The sequence below is a fragment of the Sceloporus occidentalis genome, unplaced genomic scaffold (assembly GCF_023333645.1).
Source record: "Sceloporus occidentalis isolate IW3139 unplaced genomic scaffold, rSceOcc1.0.p SCAF_1, whole genome shotgun sequence".
NCBI lineage: Eukaryota > Metazoa > Chordata > Lepidosauria > Squamata > Phrynosomatidae > Sceloporus > Sceloporus occidentalis.
Genome location: NW_028316981.1, coordinates 254,868,431 through 254,892,668, shown reverse-complemented (window position 1 = coordinate 254,892,668; position 24,238 = coordinate 254,868,431). Strand labels below are relative to the sequence as shown.

At 41.1% G+C, this 24,238-nt stretch overlaps 1 protein-coding gene across 4 annotated transcripts in view; it reads right to left on the bottom strand.

Annotated features, from left to right (window-relative positions):
* Positions 1 to 10,961: 10,961 nt before the first annotated feature.
* The window catches only part of PGGT1B (protein geranylgeranyltransferase type I subunit beta), a 37,913-nt gene continuing 24,636 nt past the window's right edge, over positions 10,962 to 24,238 (bottom strand). For all 4 annotated transcript variants that reach the window (XM_089492116.1, XM_089492117.1, XM_089492134.1 and 1 more), the window contains 4 exons: positions 17,254 to 17,299; positions 15,479 to 15,663; positions 15,108 to 15,216; positions 10,962 to 11,629 (listed from right to left, as the gene is read on the bottom strand). In XM_089492116.1, the coding sequence (XP_089348242.1) occupies positions 11,448 to 11,629; positions 15,108 to 15,216; positions 15,479 to 15,663; positions 17,254 to 17,299 (522 nt within the window). In that variant the 3' untranslated portion in view covers positions 10,962 to 11,447. The remainder of the gene's footprint in view (positions 11,630 to 15,107; positions 15,217 to 15,478; positions 15,664 to 17,253; positions 17,300 to 24,238) is intronic.

Sequence of the window (24,238 nt, the reverse complement as noted above, 5' to 3'; positions counted from 1 at the left end):
CAAAACTGTGGCAGCTGCTGAGAAGGGGACGGGGGAGAGAAAGGGAAAACAAAAAAGAGAGAACCCAATCCAGACTTGGTATCAGATGGACAGCTGCAACAAAATTTTGTTGCCTTTTTTAGAATGAAAACTGTGGGAACTCTTCCTCTCCAATGGCATTCCACAGTCTGCATGTGTTCTTGAGATCAACATACAAGGGGCCCAAGTTGCGTGAATCCAGATTCCATAGCACCATTACACCCCAGAGCCAAAAGGGCAGAAGTACAGTTCCTGCCAACATAAAACTTGCTATTTTTAGAATCTAAAAATTAGACTATGTGTTGAATACAAATGGAAGGGGGCCTGTAACACATTGGTGCAAGCTGCAAATAAGAAGCCCTTGGTATCCAAAGCCCTGACACGAATAAGTAGTAAGTAGACTTTTGTTCCCTTTTGGTAAATGACTCCAAGATACAACAATAGAAAGAAGTATAGGATGTGAATAATCAAAGCAGAGATAAATGAATATATGTATGTAAAAAACAAATATTAGAAAGTTATAATAAATCTGTCAAGCAAACTAGTTCATATTTTAAAATGTACATAGTGCAATCAATATAGTAGTGAAGGACTGTTGGATATGAATCTATAACTGGAGGAAAACTGATGACCATGGATCTTAAGCCTTCAATAAAATAAAGGCCAGACACATTTTAATCTTGCCCTCTTTTCTATGGCAAATATTAAAGTTCTTGTAATCTTCCCACTAGAATAAGCATGAGTTCTGGAAAGAACAACAGCTTATCTGCATATCTTTCCCAGCAGCCTTCGCTGAAGATGACTTGAGTGGAAAGGAAGCTGAATTGGAAGAGGAAGCAGGCTTTTGTGCCAACAGCTGTATTCCAAAGATTTGATACATGGAATTGCTTGGATATATATGGATTTTGGAATGTTTCCATGTACATAATGAGATATCTTGGAGATGGGACCCAAGAATAAACATGAAATTTATTTCTGTTTTCTTATAGATACGAATAGCCTGAAGGTAATTTTATATATATTAAAATGATTTTTGTTCATGAAACTAACTTTGTGTATACTGAACCATCAGAAAACAAAGGTGACTCTATCTCAGCCAGGACAATTTTGAATTTTGGAATTCTGAATAATGGAAACTCAACCTGTATAGTTTCAAAAGGGAGCAAAATTAATGGTAGGAAGAAGATTTTGTAGTCATCTGCTGCAATGTGTGTGCAATGTTAGTTTTCTTCCCAGAAGACCTCTCTGACTGTACTTGCAGCAAGTGCAAACTGGTCAGCACACTTCATCAACCTATTTGCATTCTTCAGTGCATCAGAGAACAAGAGAACTTGCCCACAGAACAGAATGCAAGCACAGAACTGAATGCAAGTATCTTGATGACAGTGCAGTGATCAGTAGGAGCCAGCATGGGTTTGTCAAGAACAACTCCTGCCAAACTAATCCTATATCTTTTTTTTATCAGATCATTAGTTTAGAAGATGGTGGGAATGCTGTGGATGTCATTTATCTAGATTTCAGCAGAGCATTTGATAAGGCTCCCCATAATATTTTGTTTAGCAAACCAATTAAATATGGAATAAAAGGAAACACTATGAGATGGATCCATAACTGTTTGGAAAACCATGCTCAACAAGCTGTCAGCAATGCTGCACTTCAGTATTGAAGGAGGTCTCAAGTGGAGTGCCTCACAGTTCTGTCCTAGGGCTATTATTCTTCAACATTTTCATCAGGGATTTGGATGAGGAGGTGGAGGGAATCCTTATCAAGTTTGAAAATGATTCAATATTGGGAGGAGTGGTTATTACATTGGAAGATATGAATAGAATTTTAAAAGGATTTAGATAAACTTGAAAATTGAGCAGAAATTAATACAATTAAAATCTATAGGGACCAATGCAAACTTCTACATTTAGGCCACAGAGACCAAAAGCCACAGTTATAGGGTGGGTGATACATGGCTCAGCAGTACTCCAGATGAAAAGACCTTGGGATTATTGTTCATCATAACTTGAATATGAGCCAGCAGTATGATGCTGTAGCGAATAAGGCAAATGCTAATTTAGCCTGCATTAGTAAAAACATAGTTTCCAAGTTGAGGGAAGTAATAGTCCCACTATATTTTGTAGTGGTCTTGCCTCATCTGGAATACTGTGTTTAGTTCTGGGCATCACATTTTAAGAAGGACATAGTCAAGTTTGAGCAGGTTCATAGAAGGGCAACAAAGAACAAAACATATGAGAAAAGGTAGAAATAGGTGTTCATGTTCAGCTTAGTGAAGAGAAGACTGAGGGGTGGCATCATTGCACTTCATAAATCTTTCAAGGTAGGAGGGGGCAGGCTTGTTTTCTAATGCTCCAAAGAGTAGAACTAGGTCTGGTTACAGGAAGGTAGATTTTGACTGAACATTAAAAAAAAATTATTCTGAAAGAAAATTGGTGCCTCTATGAACAATTAACAGAAAAATGGAAAATGAATAGAAAATTGGAAGATTTTGAGATGAAGGAATCTGAAATAGACAAAATTATTGCAGACAATCAGAAACATCATATAAACAAATACTACAAATTGCTCATAACACAGGAATTAGAGGATTGGCTGGGGAGGTAGAGGGTAATTCTTGCATGAGCGGAGCTCCTATTGAGGTAGTGTGGGGCAGGGGGAGGTATGGCGGTAGGAGTGTGGACTTGCGTTACAGAGGAAGGCGAGATCGATGCTTAATATCTATCCCTCCTTCCTGTCCTCCTCCTAACCAAAAGGACCTGAGGGTCACTCCAACCGTGCCACAAACCCTGTCTCTGCTCCTGTGCAATGCCAGGTCCATTAACAACAAGTCCCACATTATTCATGACCTGCTTGAAGATAACAACTGTGACCTGGCTTGCATTACTGAGACCTGGCTTGGGCCTGAAGGGGAAGCTGTGTGGGCTCAGGCTCTCCCTGCCGGGTTCTCAGTGAAGGACCAATCCAGGTTAGGTGGGCGGGGTGTGTGTGTCTTGCCTTGGTTTATAAGAACACCTTGTCTCTTATCAGGAACCATGTCCATCAAACTTCCTTTATCGAGTGTATTTACTTGACCCTGAAGGCCAAAGACAGTCTAGGGATTCTGCTGGTGTATCGGCCACCCCGTGCGCTAACAGACTCCCTTAACGAGCTGACACAGTTGGTCTCGGAGCTGATGCTGGAAACACCCAGGCTACTTGTCCTGGGTGATTTCAACATCCCCTTCGCGGCCAACTATGTTCCATCCGGTGCGGCTCGTGAATTCATGGATACCATGACAGCCATGGGCCTGTCTCAATTGGTCTCGGGTCCGACGCATTCTGCGGGTAATACACTCGATTTGGTCTTTTGTACGGATATGGAAAATCCATGGGCGGAAATAACTAACATTTCTGCCCTGTCATGGATGGATCATTTCCTGGTGGAGGCGAAAATCAAGGCTTCTACCCAGATCCCTCCCGGGGGTGGTGGACCTATTAGAATGGTCCACCCTCGAAGGCTGATGGAACCCAAAAGGTTCCAGGAAGCCCTAGAGGGGTACATGGTTGGAAATGACGGCGATTCTGTTGATGCCCTGACTAACATCTGGGACACTGATCTCTCCAGGGCTATACACAGTATCGCTCCCAAGCACCCTCTCAGGCCTGCTTCCAAAAGGAAGCCCTGGTATACAGAAGATCTCCGGGCGAGGAAGCGGGTGCTGCGACGGCTAGAGCACGTCTGGCGGAAACACCTACGCTTAGCCGACAAGGCTCTCCTAGACCGTCTTTTGGAGGACTATGGAGAGGCGATACGAGCAGCTAAGAATTTGTTCTATGGTGCTCGTGTCGCGTCCGCGGAGTCGCGTCCAGCAGATTTGTTCAGGGTTGTGAGGGAGCTAACTCAGCTCCCTCCTGCCCTGAACCAGATCCTTGAACCTTCTAAGGCCTGCTGTGACCAATTTAATAACTTCTTCGTGGATAAAACCTCTCGGATAAGCGAAGGTCTTAATGCCAGTATTAGAGCAGAGCCTAGAGAAGAGGTATCCAGAACCTCCATGGACTCTATTAAACTGGATCAGTTTGAGTCTATTAGTACCGATGATGTGGACAGGATCCTTAGAAGTGTTAGGAAGACAACTTGCTCTCTCGATCCCTGTCCCTCATGGCTAGCAGCTCAGGGGGGACCAGTGGTAACTTCATTGTTACACCGGATCATTAATAAATCTTTGAGGGATGAGCAATTTCCATCAAGCTTAAAATTGGCCACGGTAAAACCTTTGCTTAAAAAGCCCTCCCTTGACCCCCTGATGCATAATAATTATCGGCCAGTTTCGCTACTGCCATTTTTGGGGAAGGTGATCGAGAGGGCGGTTGCAATCCAGCTTCAATCGATCTTGGATGAAACGGATTATCTAGACCCATTTCAAACTGGCTTTCGGGCGGGCTACAGGGTTGAGACTGCTATGGTCGCCTTGGTCGATGATCTCCGTCTGGGCATGGACAGGGGTAGCGTGTCCCTGTTAGTGCTCTTGGACATCTCAGCGGCTTTCGATACCATAGACCATGGTATCCTTCTGGAGCGCCTGGCAGAGGTGGGAATCGAGGGCACTGCACTCCAGTGGTTCCGGTCCTACCTCTCTGGGAGGTTCCAGATGGTGCAGCTGGGAGACGTGTGCTCCGACAAGAGACCCCTAACATCTGGGGTCCCTCAAGGAGCCATTCTGTCTCCCATGCTCTTTAACATTTACATGAAACCGCTGGGAGAGATCATCCGGAGACATGGGGCGTGGGGTTATCAGTACACTGATGACACCCAAATAGTCTTCTCTATGTCTCCGACTGATGCAGTGACCGGGGATGGCATCTCTCCTCTCGTGGCCTGTCTGGAGTCGGTAATGGGCTGGATGAGGGAAAACAGACTCAGCCTAAATCCAGAGAAAACGGAGGTGCTTGTGATAGGTTCTCCTGGCCCGGGGATGGTGGTGGTTCCACCTGTCCTGAACGGGATCATGCTTCCTTTGAAGGACTCAGTACGCAGTCTGGGGGTGCTCCTTGATTCGTCGCTCCACCTCACATTTCAGGTGGATGCGACGGTCAGGAGCACCTGTTGTCAACTTCGGCTGATACGCCAGCTGCGTCCCTACCTGGGCCAGAGGGACCTTGAAACTGTAGTACACGCTCTGGTAACCTCTCGCTTGGATTTCTGCAACGCGCTCTACATGGGGCAACCCTTGTACCATACCCGGAAGCTGCAATTAGTGCAGAATATGGCAGCCTGACTGGTCACTGGCACGTCCAGGGCCAGTCCATATAACACCAGTGCTTAAAGATCTGCACTGGCTGCCTATTCGCTTCCGGGCGCAATACAAGGTGTTGGTTACTACCTATAAAGCCCTAAATGGCTTGGGCCCAGGGTACCTAGAGGACCACCTCTCTCCGTACAATCCGCCCCGCACACTCAGAACATCTGGGCAGCAACTGTTAAGGGTTCCAGAGGTCAGATTAGTTTCCACCTCTAGGAGGGCCTTTACCACCTCGGCCCCCAACCTCTGGAACTCCCTGCCCCTTGAGCTCCGCTCGGCCACCTCCCTGGCCCAGTTTAAAAAGGGGTTGAAGACCTTTTTATTCAAGCAGGCCTACCCCTGATGTGCGCCCCGAACACTTCCCCCCGCTTCTTTTCGTCAGCAATGGCAAGCTGGCTGGAGCTGTTTTATTGTTGTTTTAATTGAATGTGTTTTTATTCTATTGTTTGTATTATTGTATTGTTAAAATGTTGTACACCGCCCTCATTTTTAGAAGGGCGGTATAGAAATAAAGCTTTTATTTATTATTATTTATTATTATGAAATGGTGAAGAGAACCAATTATAAAATGGGCCCAGTACATAAGCCAATTGATTTGGAACCCAGGGAGAACTCATGGAGAAAAGGCCAAAATTTATTTTATGTCAAGATTTGAAAGAAAGCTATCTCAAAATGCTACACTGGTGGTATCTGACCCCAGTTAAATTAGACAAAATTTATAAAACAGGCAAAACAAAATGTTGGAAATGCCAGGACATGAACGATTCTTTTCTACATACGTGGTGCAATTGTTAAAAGTTTAAAAGATCTTGGAGTAGCAGTCATAAAGAACTAACGGATATGTTGGATATAAAATTTTCAATTAGTCCAGAACTCATCTTACTAAATATGATGGGTGTCATAGACAAGGAAGAAGAAAATAAATATTGGAAAGTGATATTGTATATGGCATCAGCAGCTGGGATGCTTCTTGCTCAAAACTGGAAAACAACTATAATTCCAGCAAGAGAAGAAAGATTGATAAAGCTGACTGAGATGTTGGAGCTGGACAGATTAACTACTCTACTCAATGGCAGGCCATTATGCCAGATGGAAGAAGACTGGAAACTGGTTTAAAAGCCTGAGCAAATATATGGACAAGTTTAAAGTGATTAGAAGAGTGGAGTGGACTTCTTCGAGGAGGAAGAACTCTCAGGCCCAGACGTTTTATGGTGGCGCTTGGAGGGCTTGGAGGTGGCACTGGGCTTGTCTGAACCATGGGCCGCATGGACGTCGGTGCTGGGTTCGGAGGAACCACGGGCCGCAACCACAGCGTGGGCCGATGTCACACTAGAGGGGCTGGAGGTGGCGGCCGACGCTGAGGCCACAGGGGCCGAAGCAGGTCTGGAACCCTCATCCTGCGGTTTTAGAACTCCTTTTGAAAGAAGAGCCATGGTGAGGCGGGACTCACGATTCTTCCTGGCCTGCGAGGTCATGGATCTGCAGAGCTGGCAGGCCTTTACGTTGTGGTTTTTTCCCAGGCAAAGGAGGCAAGAGGAGTGCGGATCCTGAACCGGGACCTTACCGCCACAGACATCGCACTTCTTGAATGGTGCTGGGGACATTGTAGAGAGCCAAGTTGAAATCAAAAGTCGGAAACATAGGTCAAGTGAGCCGAGAAGGTCAACAAACACGGTGGGTCCAGAGGGGTCGAAGTCAGGAAACGGTCCAAAGTCAAAGCCAGTGATCAAAAACGAGAGTAAGCGAAGTTCCCAGAGCAGCTAACGCGGCGGAAAAAAGGAACTGGGCAAAGAGCGGGAACGCAGGGGCCTTATAACGGGTGGGCGGAGTTACCGCCAAAAAGTTTCTATATATTGCAAAGTGTACTTTGCCCAGTGATTCTAGAAGTTTCCGAACAGCACTGCACAGGCGCAGTGAAACCCATCTGTATGATTCGCAGAGACCACAAAGAAGAAATATAAATACAGGACTAGGACAGAGTAATGGAGTATGAAAAGAGGAAAGGGAAGTTACCAAAAAGAACTCTGAAATACTTAAGACTATCACATACTCGAAAACATGATAAAGAAAGCAAACATCTCCCAAACAAATTTAGTAGATAGCCTTTAGAAATAGCAGGAAAATAGAAAAAGATCCCAAAGCCACTGTTTCCTTATGACCTTTTCCTAGGATTATCTCAAGAGAGTCCACCACATCCCATTTAAAGTGTAGCCCAGTTTGGAACTCTAGATCTTCTAAGATGCAACCCTCTTCCCCAAAGAACCATCTCTTTCCCTTACAGTACAATTACAAAGATAGCTGGTTTCTCAGGAGTGTGCACAGGATGAAATGATGTCCCAGATCATGATTGTTTTTGGGTTCCAAAGAGTAATTTTGGGTGCTTTTCACCTGCAAACAAACCAAACCAAAACAGGCTGCAAGTGCAATGGTGATTACTCCCAAATAAACAAGCATAGGATTGTAGCCTGACAAAATTTGAAAGTAATGCTAAAGCTTTAATACAGGGGTAGGCAGCCTTTTTGAGCCGGGGGCCGGGTTGCTGTCCCTCAGACAACTGGGGGGCCAAAGCCAAAAAAATAAATAATTAAATACTTTTTAAAAAATTACATAAATAAATAAACTGGGACAAATGTAGGACAAAATTTTCAAATGGAAGACATTTTTTTTTAATCGAGGATACGCGAAAAAATTTGCTGGTTTTTAAAAAAATGTTAATATAAATGCATGTTTCTGAGGCTTCTATAGACAATTGCCCCCCTTGCCCGCTGCTTGCCTCCTCCTGATAGGCCAAAGGCCCCACGCCCTCACGCGAGAGGCCAATGGCTCTGGCGGCAGGACTGGGCTGGGGTCGGTCCCAAGGCCTTGCCAGGCCACATCCGGCCCGCGGGCCGTAGGCTGCCTACCACTGCTTTAATACATAGCATACACAAGTCCTAAGAGTGTAAATTATCAGGAAATTCTTGTTCATGGGATCATCTGATGAAGCAACTTAATAGTTAATTTATGGTATATATAATCTGCTGCCTTGGAACAGTGCAGAGCAACTCACGTATCAATAAAAAAAGGGAAGATGGGTGCAATATTTTGCTTTTAACAGAACAGGCAAGCCATAGATTTAAAATGGGAAGCACCTACGCAATACATTTTAAGACTCTATCAGCCTTTTTAAGCAACAAGAAATATTTGACATGGTATTTGAAATCTTTTCTTGATCTCGTCTGTGGTTCCTTTAAGTCAGGTTGCACAAAGGCAAGAGTTGGCATTTTTGTAGCTGATATGTGAAAGGACTCTATGCAGAGCAATCAATGATCAAATTAACACTAGAAAAACCTTTGACATTTGTGATTTGTTTAGGTGAATCCTCTTAGTTTGGATGACGGTATTCTTGCTGTTCATGTTCTGTTCAACATAAAAGCAACAGCGATGAAGCTAACAAATGATTAGCCATCTTAAACACTGAAGATTAATATAAAGATGTGATTTTAAATTAACAATATGCAATATACATAGAAGAGGAAAAAAGTAGTAGATACATACTAAAATGTTTCTAAAAAGAGAAATGTTGAAAACTGGCAAAGAAGGCTATTTCAATGGAAAAATAAACACTTGCTCAAAAAGGCTAGTCATCCAGGCAGCCAAATGATGTATTAAGAACCATCTGTTCATTTTCCATAATTAATTTTTTTAACAGCTTAAAAATAAAATCTTCCTATTGACGCAATACCTTACCTCTCAGTTATCCATGTTGCAGACATTATATCACCCTTTCCACAGCTTGGAAGTAACTAGTTCACAAATATTAAGCTACAGTACTTGTAGTTAATTTCTTTCTCCAGTAATGAAGTTAGAACTCACATACTGATTGCAACTGAACAATGGTAACTTCATTCCATTTACAATGCACAGTAATTTAATTTTTTGTTACTTTATAGTTATGGAGATGCGGCTGCACAAGTGGTGGTTGTGAAATATCGCAAGAATAACTTTTGAACTGCTTTGTGCTGTTATGGCTAATGAGGCACCAAGATGGATGTTGGAAAGTGTATTGTATACCACAGGTTAGTGGCCTGTAGCATCCAGATGTCTCAAGAGTGGCTAAAAGTAGCTAGTTACTTTGCATAAACAATTACAATTTCAATAGATTAGGGGTCCTGGTTCAGACTCCTTCATAGAGATTTTCAAAATTAGAGAATTCACAGAATCTGCACTTTCCAGAACACACGAGTCATCATGAAAAGATAAAATCAGCACAAAACCAAGTATGCATAGGAATTAAACAGTAGAAAATATAAATGTACCATTGATGGCCACTTTTAATATAGGGCTTGCCGGTATTACATTTTGTTGTTGTTGTATGATCTCAAGTCATTTCCAATTTATGCTGACCCCAATGCAACACTATCATGCGATTTTCTGGGACTGAGAATGTTTGACTCACCCAAGGTCACCCAGTGGGTTTCAATGGCCAAAAGGGGGATCGTAATCCAATGCGCAAACCACACCACCACACATGGTTCATTAAAGTTAATCTTCCTCTGCACTGTTATCCAGCTGTACAAGATGGGATGGAGATAAATAGGAAATGCTCTAAGACTGTGGTTAGATTTTTCTAGATTCAGGCATGTTCCAAGTTATTTCCTGTCATATGAGTACTGAGAGCTTGTAGGGAAGTGTTGTGCTCCACAAAGAACAAACAAACCAGAATATGTGATTCATAATAAAGTTTAATTGCTGGGTTCAACCTGAAGCATCTTAACTTGACCACAGGTCAGTGCTTTTTGAGAGATCACAAAAGATAAAAGAAATCAAATAAAGCTCTCTGGTACAAGCAGTATGCCTATTCGTTTGTACCTAGCCACATAAAGAGTGCCCGGGGGGGGGGGGGGGGGGATACTTCTCAAATTCCAACACTGTAAATGAGTGACAGGACTTAAATAAAGTCATGTTATCTGCAACAGATGGCACTCTTTGGAAACTGGATACCTGACAAAACATTCAGAAATTCTTGCTAGAAGGTAGAAGAAACAACTTCATAACTGCTGTGAAATCCTTGGTTTCATTCTTATAGCTAGAAAGATATAAAGCACAAGAGGTTTTTTGTTTTTTAAAGCAGCAGCAACAAACATCCACCATAAATTATGATTTTGAATGGAATTTCAAAATTCTGATTTTTAAAAAAGTTTGTCAACCTAGGCCAGTTACAGGACCACTGTGAAACACTGTTTCTGGAAAGATGATTTGTGAAAGTTTATGACACTTTTGTTTTCCTCCCCAGGAATTTATCTTCAAGGAATGTTGGGCTGAGACAGCAGACCAGCATCCATAGTAACCCAGTAAGCTCCACACCTAAGTGAAGGATTTGACCCAGAGGCTACCTGCTCCTAACCCAGAATGTTTTACCAATACACCACACTGTTGGCTAATGCTACTTCTCACACGGTTTAACAGAAAGTTTTGCATCCTATCATTGTGCAGTTTTTTGTATCAGGTCACAGTAGCTGCCATATTAGATGATTACTGAGAACACTGTATATTGGTAGGAGCAGGTGTGGTCCTCCAAAGTCGTCTAGAGAGCTAATGCAGACCCCCTAGCCTTGGATAATTTCCCACCCCTCCTCTAAGTCAAGGTGCCCCCCAAAAATAACACAAGGGTTCAATATATTATCAATAAAATAATTTTATTTTTTTACAAAGGTTATAGAATTATCTAATTTAAAAGAACACCTTTTTGCAATCAAGACTTAATTTATAAGATTTTATACGAAGTATATGTCAAATAGGTGTCACTAAATTCAAGCGACTAAAGTATGAAAATATGCAAATACATTTTGCAGGGATTTTTTTTTTACTATTGTTACACTTCACCATTGCACGGTTTAAAGTAATACTATAGAACTAAATGATTAATTTTGCTTGGAAGGGATTCTCTGAAACCAAATTTGTTACCCTGATGGGAGTGGGAAACAATTTATTTTCACTCCCAATCCAGAATTGGCTGAAGGCCATTTGCTGTCAAAATGATGACAGTGACATGAATCTGATTGTATGAGTCCAGCACTTTAAAAAAGAGCACATTGGTTACACATGGCTTTTAACCTTGGGCTACACTTATGCTACCAAGCCCAACTGGCATTTCAGTCAGTCATGTGGCACTGTGCAGTTCCTCTGAACAGTGTTTAGAGTCTTTAGTTGTCCAGGCTTGATGAAGGTGCTGAAGGCGCTCTGAGGTTCTTGTGCTTACATTCAAGGCAGGGTGAACCTTGCGAATACCATACTCGTCCATTAACGACAGGCCACAAATCCCAAAGTAGGCATGAAGAGCATCTAGAAACAGAAATGAGAAGCTATGGTGGGTGGATTATATAGTAGCACCTAGTTACTTCTTAATTTTTCAACTTTTCATTTTTTAATTATAAGTCAAATATGAATATAAGCTCATTACAGGGTGCTGCCTGAAAAATATGTATAGTGGTTAAAAGGTTTACAGAAGACAGTAAGTTTGGGCATGGCGAGAGAAAATAAGCAAACTGCTCATCTATTTCAGCCAAGTATCTGAACCTCATGAGAGCCAGTGTGGTATAGTGGTTTGAGTGTTGGATCATGACTTTAGAGACCATGTTTTAAATTGCTATTCAGCCATGGAAACTGGGTGACCTTGGGCAAGTCACATTCTCTCAGCCTCAGCGAAAGGCAAAAGCAAACCCCCTCTGAACAAATCTTGCTAAGAAAACCTTGTGATAGGGTTGGAAGAAGTGGGAAACGACTTGAAGGCTCACAACAACAAAAAATCTGAACCTCACTTAATGAAAATCAGCACTCATCAACTTTCATTACTATGAAAGCAGAAACATACTCAGCATATGACATTTATTTTGCATATTTACGATAAATGGACACAAGGATGGTAAGTTTACCAGGGTGCTTTGAAACATTCCACAAATAAGCACAGGCTATATGAACAGTGCAGATACATACAAGTACACACACTTTTTCATTTGACTTACAGCAATTCTTGAGCTAACTTTCACAAACCCAAAATGGAGAGTTGAAGGTAGAGGTAGTGAGGATGTTCACTATGTGGTTTGCATCTTAAAAGCCATGAAGTCAGTAGCAAAGAATATGACCCTGCTGGCTTAACAACTGCCATTTACTTTGCCTCCTCACACAATGAACAACATCTATGACTTGCAGTTGCTTTCATATTTATCTCTGATGTGGGATTAGGTATTGAGAATAGTAAAACCAAGACAGACAGTAGTTTTGTAACATTTAGTTATTTAATAATTTAAAATAGGTACAGCCAACAGCATAAAGTACTCAAACTAACTTATTTTCCCAATTCAAAAAAACTAAATACTTTGAGCGAGTCAACCAGGTGAGACAATGGGCTGATTCCAGAAATGCATAAGTGGATTTCTGTTCACTAGGTTCCTCCCTCCCACTGCTGCCCCCTGCACAACCCATATGCTACTCTTGGCAGTCAAAGAATTTGGGTTGTGCCTTAAGTGAGAATAGCTGCCTTTTCACTCACAAAAGCCTTCTGCTTTAACCTCTAGACTTCAGACATTTTCCAAACACTTTGGCCATATTCATCATCTATGAAAACAGGTTTCTGGTTTGCTGGGAACCTTCTGGGGCCTTTTATGGTCCATTTGAGTCACCACCCTGAATCACACACTGTCATCTGTAAACTTTGTCACATAAATGTATTCATGAATATCTGGAATAAGATGAGCAGTTAACATATTCATGCACTGTTCCCAATATAAACCCTTGGAGATCCCCACTGTAGGCTCCCCTCTATTATGATAATTACCAATTCATTCAGCTTCCGCTTCTGGTTTTATAATCTCATACTAAAAGGATGAACAGTTAGCCTATGAATGCTGTGAATCCTCAGCAAGACTATCTTCCAAATCTTTTCTGGAAGCCCAAGTGCTTGTCTACTGGGTGAATGTATTTACTGACAAAGCCCTTTAGAAGTAAGGAACATCTTCTGTAGATGACTTTTTCCACTTCCTGCTTTTCACCTCTTACTGTGTTTTGTTTTATATAACAGTTTTTTCAACCAATCTTCAGTTGTCACAAAACCAATGTTCTAGCTAGCACTATTGGTTAAGTGAAAAACAATAGACTAAGAAGCTGTTCAGAGATATTTGCATTCATCTTATAAGTGTGAACTACAGTGCACCCTTACTTAACGCAGAGGGATCTGTTCTGGACACCCCCGCCTAAAGCAAATTCCGCCTATGCTTGAACCCCATTTAAATGAATGGGGCTTGTGCACATGGCAGCATGGCGGTGCACACCCCACTGTTCCCTATGGGATGCGCTGCTCCTTCTCCCTGAGCTGCTTTCAGCATATGCTGAATTAGAAATTACATAGTTCCTCTGTTCTCAACCATCTTATTAATGAGAAAGGGAATGTATTATATTCAGCCATTTTTGTCTGAAAATAGGTTTAAAGAAAGATGGTATATTTTTATACCTTTTGACAGGAGTAAGGCATCATAAGATGCATAGTTCAATTAATTCAACAATAATGAACTATAAAAATGTAAAGAACAACTTTAAATTCAACCTTGTGTCATTGCACTGAATTGCTTATTCCAATGGAACTGGGGGTAATTCCTCCACACATGTAAAATTTGCTTTGAAAGTTTGCTTTCTGGGGCAAATTTTTGTGACGTGGAAAGAGCTGTAGAAAAAGAGTCCTAGTGTACTGGAACCACTTCATTATGCTCCTTATGTTCAGTTCCAGATATCTTTCTTAGTTTCTTCTTGATCTGATTCTATGGCATGGTACTGCCCCTTTTAACTCGGGGTTGGGGGCAGGGCAGCCTCACCAGCAGCCCTGTGGGCCCAATCCGGACTTTTTCCGGACCACGGAAAAGAGGTAAAATGCTGCTTCTCCGTGGCACGGAAAAGGGATGTCCTTGGGGCTTCATGTCCCTGGACACCCCGGGAACTACAGCCATGGAAGAACGGGGCTGTTTGGCCCCTTTCTCCCCAGCGTAGTTCTCGCAGCCATTTGGTGGCTGCGGTAACGAGGCACACGCCCAGAAGGTACTCCATTTCAAAGCTTCTTCTTGCACCGCAGCCACGCTGCCATAAGCTGCCTGGGGCGGCACAGAGATGCCACGCACGTGCCGCGCCATTTGCACATGGTACGTGACATAATCATGGCAGCCCCCACGTAGATGGGAGGCGCCGCTGCGTACTAAGGTTGCAGGGCGTGCAGACGCTCCACCCCCACGTTACCCTAGTGTGTGGCCAGGACGGTCTGGATCATGCCTATATATCTCACTTTGGCGGGATACATACCGCCATTTAGTACGTATAGGATACGTACTAGGGTTAGGAAGGAGCGGTGCTTCCGCACCCCCCTAACCCTAGTACGTATCCTATACGTACAAGATGGCGGCGCCCCTTCTACATGGGCGCCGCCATCTTTACGTACTGGACGCATAGCATCCAGACGTGTCGCGGCGCCTATGACATCGCGAGTCCGCGCCAGGCGCCTCGCGACATCATAGAGGCGCCGCAAGAAGAAGCTCCAAAATGGAGCTTCTTTTTTGCTCCGTGCGGGAGCCGCGCGGTTTGACTGCTGCAGCTCCCGCGCGGAGCAAACGGCGGCGGCGGCAGACCGCCGCAAAGCGGCGGTTTGTATCCCGCCTTTGTAACTTTAAAAAAATATGAACTATACTTTGTCAACCTATGAGTATCTGGATACAGCTCTCATTCTCACACTCACACACTCACATTTTTCCATGGGTGGGCAAAAAAAAAAAAAAAAAATTACCTGGATGACTATCTGGCCATTTAGCAAATCCACCAACAAGACGATCTTGGGTCGATAAAATGTAATTTCTGTTCTTTTCATAATTCGTATATTGAAATATTTTCAGAAGCTGAAAGAGTAAATTAGTCTCATTAAACACAGCACAGAAGTATTATCAGCTTCAATTATATAGAAGTAAGGTAGAGCATTTTAATGACATCCATATACTTTTACATCTTAGAGAAAAAATGTAGAGTTGGTAACAAAAAATAAAATATAACATTTGATACTGAAACGCAGTTTACATGAACTGGCAATCTGACACATGCAAAAGTCTACACTCAACAAGTAAATCATATACCATGACACTATTATATGTACTTATAAGTTACCTTAAGAGTTGCTCCAACCCAAAATGAGTAACACGTATCCACAGGTTTGTTTGGTCGACCATGATAGCCATTTTGTTGCCTCATGATGCACCATCTCCTTATCCTGTCAAGTTCCTTCTCAGAGAAGACCTCTTCAAGTTTACCCATCAGGCACAGAGAGGCAATACCACAAAATGTAGAGCCACCTATAAGACGAAGAGTCTGTTCAATATGGTTTCCAGTCACTTGGGGAGTTTGTGATGCCACTCAACTTATATAAAGTGGCATTTCTAATGAAGGGCGGGATCATTTTCGGTGATGCAAGGCCTTTCATTTGGGCAGAAAGGAGAGATATGCATGTAGCTTGGCAAACAATTTTCGACCAAAAATGTAAAATAGGTCTCACTGGACCAGATAACATCCTGCTCTTTTGCTATCCAAACATCACTGTTCTAATATCTGGGTGCCAGAAATCTCTAAACAAAAAATAATTAGTATTTTCTACAACAATTATCCAGAAAAGAAAGCCAATACTATTCTGTTGCTACTGCTCCATCCTGGAAGCTATTTCAATCAAATCAAGCCATCACTCTTCTCAGTGATGGCTTGATTCCTTAGCCTGACTACATGTCTCCCCAACTCAAAATAAGTCACCCCACCCCTTCGCTTTACGCTCATAATTATAATTAATTAATTCTGACTGAAAAGAAATCCCGAACACTTCTTTAAAACAGTGATGTTTAACAGTCTTGTATCTTAAAGATAGAGTATTCAAAGTCAATTAAATTTTTAAATAATCCCACAGAGAACTAAGGCATGCAAATGACAAGTTGTGTGGAATTAGCTTTGCATGTTGCAAGCCACTGCATGGACCTCAACTTTATAATCTATGATTCTACACATAGTGTGGAAATGTCTTAAAGACCCTTCCCAAACAGGAACTTTAACCTGGGCAGAAAAGCAATCCCCACCTAATTAACTATTGTTTAACATTGTAGAGCCAGACTCTAAATACTTATTTATAAAATTAGTTCACAGGCAGTGGAATGTTAAGTCCACCCATAAACTGTAGGCTCCAGTTCCCTTGAATGTTGGTTTTTTTAGTCTCATAATGCAGGAACTTATGAATTTATGTGAAAGTAAAAACAGCAAGCAAGAGGATGAGGATAGAACAGTTCCAAATGTAGGGGAAACCTACATTTGTCAACATTAGATGAGCAATGAAGTATGATTTCCATGAAGGATATTCTTAAAACATGACTGACAGTATCCAAATTCTGCCAGCACATTAGCCAAAACGAAGCTCAGCAAATGAGGTTCTTTTAATTTACAGTTTCATTTTCAAAAAGGACACTATATTGTGCGTCTGCATTATACATAGGCGCGCTTTATGCGGACTTGAGCATACACGCTCAAGCTCCGGGGAGCGTGCGGGGCAAAGGTGCAGCGCATCCCATCCAAGTAAATGGGGTGTGCGCCCGTGGTACCCCGCGCACAAGCCCCATTCAAATGAATGGGGCTCCAGCATACGTGGAATTAGCCTTATGTGGGGCGGTCCGGAACAGATCCCCCACGTAAGGCAAGGGCCCACTGTATTCTCTATCTGAATGGTGTTGGATTACAACCAATGTTAGTCTTACTTAGACTCATATAAATTTTACAAATCAGTGGAACAAATGAATTGTGATTAATAAACATTAATAAACCCCAATAATTTAAGTGTCTACTCTAATTAAAAGTAATGGTAGATTTCATTCCTGTTTTAAAATGGCTTGTAACGTAAGTAACCTTCTTACCATGAGATTCAAGTCCAGCTCCTTGAGCAAGTCCATTATCATAGGACTGGGAAGAAAGAAAGAAAAAACCCGGACAAATGTAAATGTTAATACAGACATTAAATCAAAGTATTTTTTAAAGAATCTGAATGACACTGAGTGCCCAGAATCTATATCCAAGCCAATCTATAAAGTTCTAGGTCCTAACAGGAATACTGGAAACATACTATTACACGTTCACTTTTTACGGTTGATGGAGATCATCCTTCGATTGTTTTATCCTGCTTTCCAATTACAGGTGTACCTCAGCTAACAAATCCTCTGATAAAGGGCTCCTTTTTTTAAAAAAAGTATTTTTATTTGCCCAAAGACCCCTTTTTCCTCCTTGTCATTGTTTACCTGGAAGGTCTGTTTTAGAAATTTTGGCATTGGGAGGATTGCGAATGGGGGCTGGAGAAACACACTTTCAGTGCCTGCAGTAAACAGTACAATGAAGTATGAGCTGGGAAATCATGGCATTCGGATCTAGTGGAATCTGCTGTAGCCATGTGGACCTACATGCAAGGGGCAAGGAAAACAAAAGCTGCCTTCACAGTTCCGTGCTGAGCAAATGCAACAGCAAAGCAGAGAGAAAAGGGAAAGCAGATAACCCTGCCTTGCTATCTACCACCAGCATATTAAAGAAGGACAGATCTTTAAGACTGGCCACCTAAATGGAAGTCACTGTAAAAAAGGCTAGTAAAAAGTAGGAGAAGGAAGGACCCAAAATGCATTTTGGAAGAAGCTTTTATATGTTCTCTAAAAGGTTCCAAATGTTTTTGTTTAACTATGTAGGCTTGCCTGACCTAGTTGTTTAATTTCACATATATGTATTGCTAGTTTTGAATAAAAAAAGCATATTGAACTGCTCTTCTCTGTTGTGGTGTGGGAACTTTCCCTGATTCTTTTCATGTTATTTCTGCCTATGGTATCAATTTTTTTTGTTAAAGAAATAATGCCCCGGGACATATCTACTTTGTTAATTGAAGTATACCTGTATGTCTTCCTCCTCTGCACAAACACCAATGCTATGGAGGAGCACCGTCCCTTCTCTTCCCCACTGGAGGCCTGTGCTACTTTATTCCTATTGGCAGACAGTTTTCCAGCCCTCCAGTGCAGGTTTTTAAGGTGCATGAGGGGCTACAGCAGAAGGGGAGATCTTTCTCACACAATTCTACTGACAGAAACAGTTTCCACCAATAGATGTATCCCATTGGATCCTGGCCTCAGAGATACGTCAGAAGACACAAGATGAACTTCAAATGTTAGAACTAAATGGGCAAGGCAGCACAGCACTTAAATCCATATAATATGTGTATTTTACACTAGTCTTCCCCAACATGGTGATGTTTTGCACTGTGGTTCCCATAACCCTTCACCATTCGTCATACTGGTTGGGGCTGACAGGAGCTGAATTCCAAAATATCCAGAGAACATTTGGGCTAGGGAAAGATTCCCTGCCTCAAAGACCTCTCAAACAGGCTGCCTATTGGTATGTGTTTAAACTTTCTTCATAGAATGGCATCCATCTCTCAACAGTTCCAACACCTAACCTCAACCCTTCCCTAACTCAGTTTAGAACACTAAATCATGGCATTCAGATCTAGTGAAATCTACCACCAGGAGCCCTGGAGGCGCACTGGTTAAATGCCTTTACTGCAGCCACTCACTCAAAACCACAAGGTTGCGAGTTCAATACCAGCGAAAGGGTTCAAGCTCGACTCAGGCTTGCATCCTTCCGAGGTCGCTAAAATGAGTACCCAGATTGTTGGGGGCAATTAGCTTACACTTGTAAACCGCTTAGACACTGTTAGTTTAGTATGAAGCGGTATATATAAATGAAGCTGTTTGTTTGTTAAATACAGAATACTTACAGAAATTTTCTAAACTAATCAACTATCCAGTATGGGAGATCCCTCTATTTTTTGGATCTTACAGGAAAATAAAATAGGACAGTAAGGCATGAGGCAGCAACATCTACTCAACCTATTTTGTGACATATCAATACCAAAATCCTTCCAGCTAATAAAATGACTTGCTGTGAAATGGCTGGTCTGTAAATGCCATAAAAGAATTTGCAGAAGTATATACTTTAAGATTCTACTTTTTAAAAAACGTTAGGTTGGAGATCATTCTTTTTCTTAATTATACAGATGCTCAGAAAACTGCCATTTTGAAAAATAAGAGAACACAAAGAACTAACTGAAATGTGATTTCGTTCACTAAGCATGCACAGATGAATGAAGGGTGACACATCAGAATTACTATTTGCTAAGGATGTACTGATTACTTCAGAATAATCTAGTTGTGGATATGAGGTTGGGTCTCGACTTCCTGTAAGCCAATTTCTACTCACAGGATGCTCCTCCTAAAGAAAGTGGGAAGAATTCTTGCTGATTCCTCTTTCTCCTATGTTTCTTGCAAATGTGCTCCAAAGGGACCCTCTGAAAGACCAAGGAAGACTACTGGCTGCTGTAATGGGAAAAATGAATTGGCAAAAAAGCTTCCCCAATTCCATCCAGAAGAAACACTGGCAGGATTTCAATGCCTTCTGCAAACAGAAGGAGCTTTTCCATTTGTGAAAGGGTAAGTTGGAATAAAACCACGATGCACAGATAACCACAAAGAGAACAAAATACTATACCAAGTTGGAGCACAAACTCTGTAGGATAGACTTAGCCAAGGGGAGGTGCTTTGTTATACACACTACTTCAACACTAACTGTTTGATGTTGGTTTATCTACATAATGTGACTGTTATATTTGCCAGTAAAACTAGAAATTTTGCCCTTTAAAAAAATAGGAAGTGTAGGACTCCACTTTCCAATGGTTACAGTAATCATACATTAGACTGGTGCAAGACAGGAAAAGCAGAGAGCCCAACGAATAGCAGCTTTTATTTCATTGTACAGTTAGAATTTATTCCATAGCCTAATTGTTGTTGTTGTGTTCCTGCAAGTCATTTTTTGACTTATGGCAACCCTAAGGCGAACCTATCATAGGGTTCTATAATACCTATCATAGGTATCATAGAACCTATTTCTTGGCAAGTTTCTTCAGAGGGGATTTGCCACTACCTTCCTCTCAGGCTGACAGAGTGTGACTTCCTTTAGGTCATCCAGTGGGATTTTATGCCCAGCAGGGAAGTGAATATTGGTTTCAAGAGTCGTAGTCCAAGGCTAAAACCACTGCACTACGCTGGCTAATTACATAGTACTAATTGCATTACTGAACTGTACGAAGTTTGTTTTAAAGTCACCAATCAAACTACAACTATTCTTAATTAAACCTTTTTAACACCAGGCAACTCTAAAATAGTTTGAATTATTCTGTAATGTTTCCAGTAATGCCCAGTACTGCACTAGTGGTGCAGTGGTTAAATACATATACTGCAGTTACTCACTCACAAATCACAAGATTATGATTTCAATACTAGCCAGGGGCTCAGGGTTGACTCAGCCTGGCATCCTTCTGAGGTCACTAAAATGAATACCCAGCTTGTTGGGGACAATTAGCTTACACATTGTAAACCGCTTAGGGAGTGCTTAAGTGCACTGATAAGCAGTATAGAAATGTACTAGCTATTGCTATTATCTTGTAGTATAAAAGTACTCAATGAAATAGTGCTAAAACCTCATCTCAATACAGTACTATTGAAAGCAGCAATTTAAAAGGAAGAAAGTAGAATATATGAGTCAAAGTGATGGACAAGATTTACTATCATGGTTCGTAATCTGATGCTCAAAACTTGGCACCCAATTTCCTAAATAATGGCAGTGGCCCTCAACATACCTCTGTGGAAAATGCTGACAAACTCATCACAAAACACAAAAGGAACATTCTAGATCTACTGAGATGGAAAAGGAAGAAAGAAAGCTGTTTTCTGAATGCCATAAATTTTGACTTTTTAATACACACACACACAACACTGCTTAGAGCATTCCAATCCACACATACAAACCTAAAATCCCCAATACCATAAAATGAAACCATGACTGACAATCTTTGGTGTAGCTTTACATAAAGACAACCTGATATTTCTGTGAAAATTATTCAAGAAGGGGAAATTTTTGGAAACACAGAGAAGTACACAGCACTATGTCCCCTAACATAAGAGAACTGTGTCCAGTGAGACATAGGAATGTCTCAGAGTCCTCACTTGTAAATAGACATCACCACAAATGGGCAAAGCTAAAAAGAGAACACATTGAAAATGGACAACAAATAGCACTTGACAGGGAGAAAGATCTCCAGAAGATTTTTCCATTCAAAGTATAAGTTCTCGAACGGAGAGCTATGACACTGTTTCCAGTTACAAGAAAGGGAAGTGTACATAAGAGCTCCTGGCTAGGTATAGCTGATCAAATGAAGCTGTACAATAACTGCCTAAAAATGGTGGTGCCCATCACAAGTATGGAGGTTATGGTTTGCTGCACAAATGCATTCCTACTACCTTGTACCGGTCAGGCATAGTTTACTATTATGTTTCTAGCCAATGCACTATAAGAAGAAAATGAAGTGACCGAGCATCTTGGCATTACACTGGAAACATTTATCCAAGGAAATGTCAGAATAGAACTTTTGGGATATCTAAAATATTTCCATGAAGAGGGAGAAGGGCAATTCACTAAACTCACAGAGAAAAAAGCAAGCTTTACCAGATCCAAACTGTTTCTAAGGAGGCTTAAGATAGAGAACTACACTGATCATTATGTACTGGAATAATCAGGAGAAACTGCCATTTATTCTTGCCATGACACTTGTGAAAGGAGTCTATCTGGATAAGCTTAATTCCGGTCTTGAGAACTGTAGAATCATAGAATAATAGAGTTGTATCTTTGTAAAAGTTTGGATTACTACTTAAAGATACTCTTTAAATACTAAAAAATTAAAATCTGGATCCAAAGGATCAGTGTGAAGAACTCTGTTTACATGACGGCTCTTATCCACTTGAAAATCCACATGAATGGGTTAAGGAACCCCCTGGCATGAGTGGAGGGTAACCAACACAAAGCAAAGAAAATTTGCACAAGGGAGGGACACATTGTACAAGCAAAAGTGTCTTCTTTCTGTGCAAGAGCAAACACTGGATTCCAGTCTATGAAAATGCTGGCCTCAAATATTTTACAGACCAAAACAATTGCTGCCTAAACAGAGTACATGAACCTCAGCAGAATGTCAATTTGCATTGCACAAAGCTCTCCCCCCCCCCAAGATATGATGAAACAAAACTACATCTATAATTGCATCTGCTAAACAAGGCCATCTATTTTGCCTATACTGAGTGGACATTATCAGCACAAGTTAACTTGCATAAGAACCAACACAATCATTTGCATCCATTATGCATTTATTCTCCATTACAGTGAGATACCTCTGACGTAAATACAATGGTTATCAGAAATAGTCTCACTTTCTATTAGCCACAATATATTTTTTTGGGGAAAAAATGTCAGGCTGCAAAAGAAGCAGCTATTGTGAATGTTGGACAACAAAAGTATTATACACTACCTTGATTACAGAGTGTTTTGTTTTGTTTTGTTTTTTTGCTTTAAATTACACAATGCTTTTACTATAAGGACTCCTGCCATGAAATATAAATGCCATCAAAATAGTCTGGTATTGAAAATTGTGAGAAATATCAAGTAAGTCCCTCTATTATAAATATATCCATACAAATCTGAACTGACCTCAGTGAAAAACTCATTACTGGATAGTAAGGACATTAGTGCAAAAGAACTCAGTAATCCAAAGGGGGGAAGAATGAAAATGATGATAGCAGGAGCATTCGCCTATTAAGCTGGAAAATAAAAGGAACACATGAAGACTGAATGATTTTGTTCAGCAAACAGGATTCCAAACATGTACTTAACACATATAAAGCAGGGATTTGGCATTTATAAAGGTTCTTGTTAGCTGGAGAAGGCTAAATGAGAGCTCTTTTACCTGCCACTTCTCCCAACGAAAGACTCTCTACCTCTACTTTTATGTTGAGAGCAAGACATGGGCTGGGAAGTCCTCTATTTGCTGCCAAAGGCCTAGCTGTACTTATGCACAATCATTATAGCAAACTTCTCTGCCCTGTACTAAGTGTGCACAATATACATGCACAGCTATTTCACCTTGTCTCTCTCTCTCACACATACACAAACACAGTTGGCCTTCTGTATCCATGGATTTAACATCTATCGATTTAAACGACCACTATTTGAAAATATTCACAACAAAAATTACAAAAAGCAAACCTTAATGTTACCATTTTATATAAGGGATTCCATTTTTACTACACCACAGTATATAATGGGACTTGAGAATCCATGGATTTTGGTATCCATGGAAGCTCCTGGAATTAAACCCCAGCAGATATCGAGGGCCTACTGTATAACTTTTCATTCTCCTTATTTCAACTGTATATTTACTCTTTCTGGCAACATTTCTAGCAGGTCCTCAATATTTCAGTTTTTAAACTGAATTTTCTCCCTGGGTACTACTGTACAGATTGTTTGGTATAACATTACCACAGGGGGCCAGGAAATTTTAATTTCATTTGAATAAAAAATAGACACATTTAAACCCAGCTAAACAACAAGCTCACCTGCAACGCTTTTCAATTTTGAATTTGAATCACCACCACCACTCCCGTTCAGTGACACATACTACTTCTAAATCAGGTGACTCGAAATGCTCCAGAGCAAATCAGAGAATAAAATTTAAGTCTCCAAATAAGGAATATGTGGCACGGGAAAAACTGAGCAAAATCCTTGACCTGCTCCTGTTGCATTAACCAGGCCCACAAGAATGTCAACTATGGTATTTCAAGATCTTAATAATAATAATAATAATAATAATAATATTTATTTGTATACCGCCCTATGGGAAACCAATCCGGGCGGTTGACAACAGTAAAATATAAAATACAACAATTAAAAACATTTTATCTCTCCCCCCCTTAAGACAGTATTAAACAG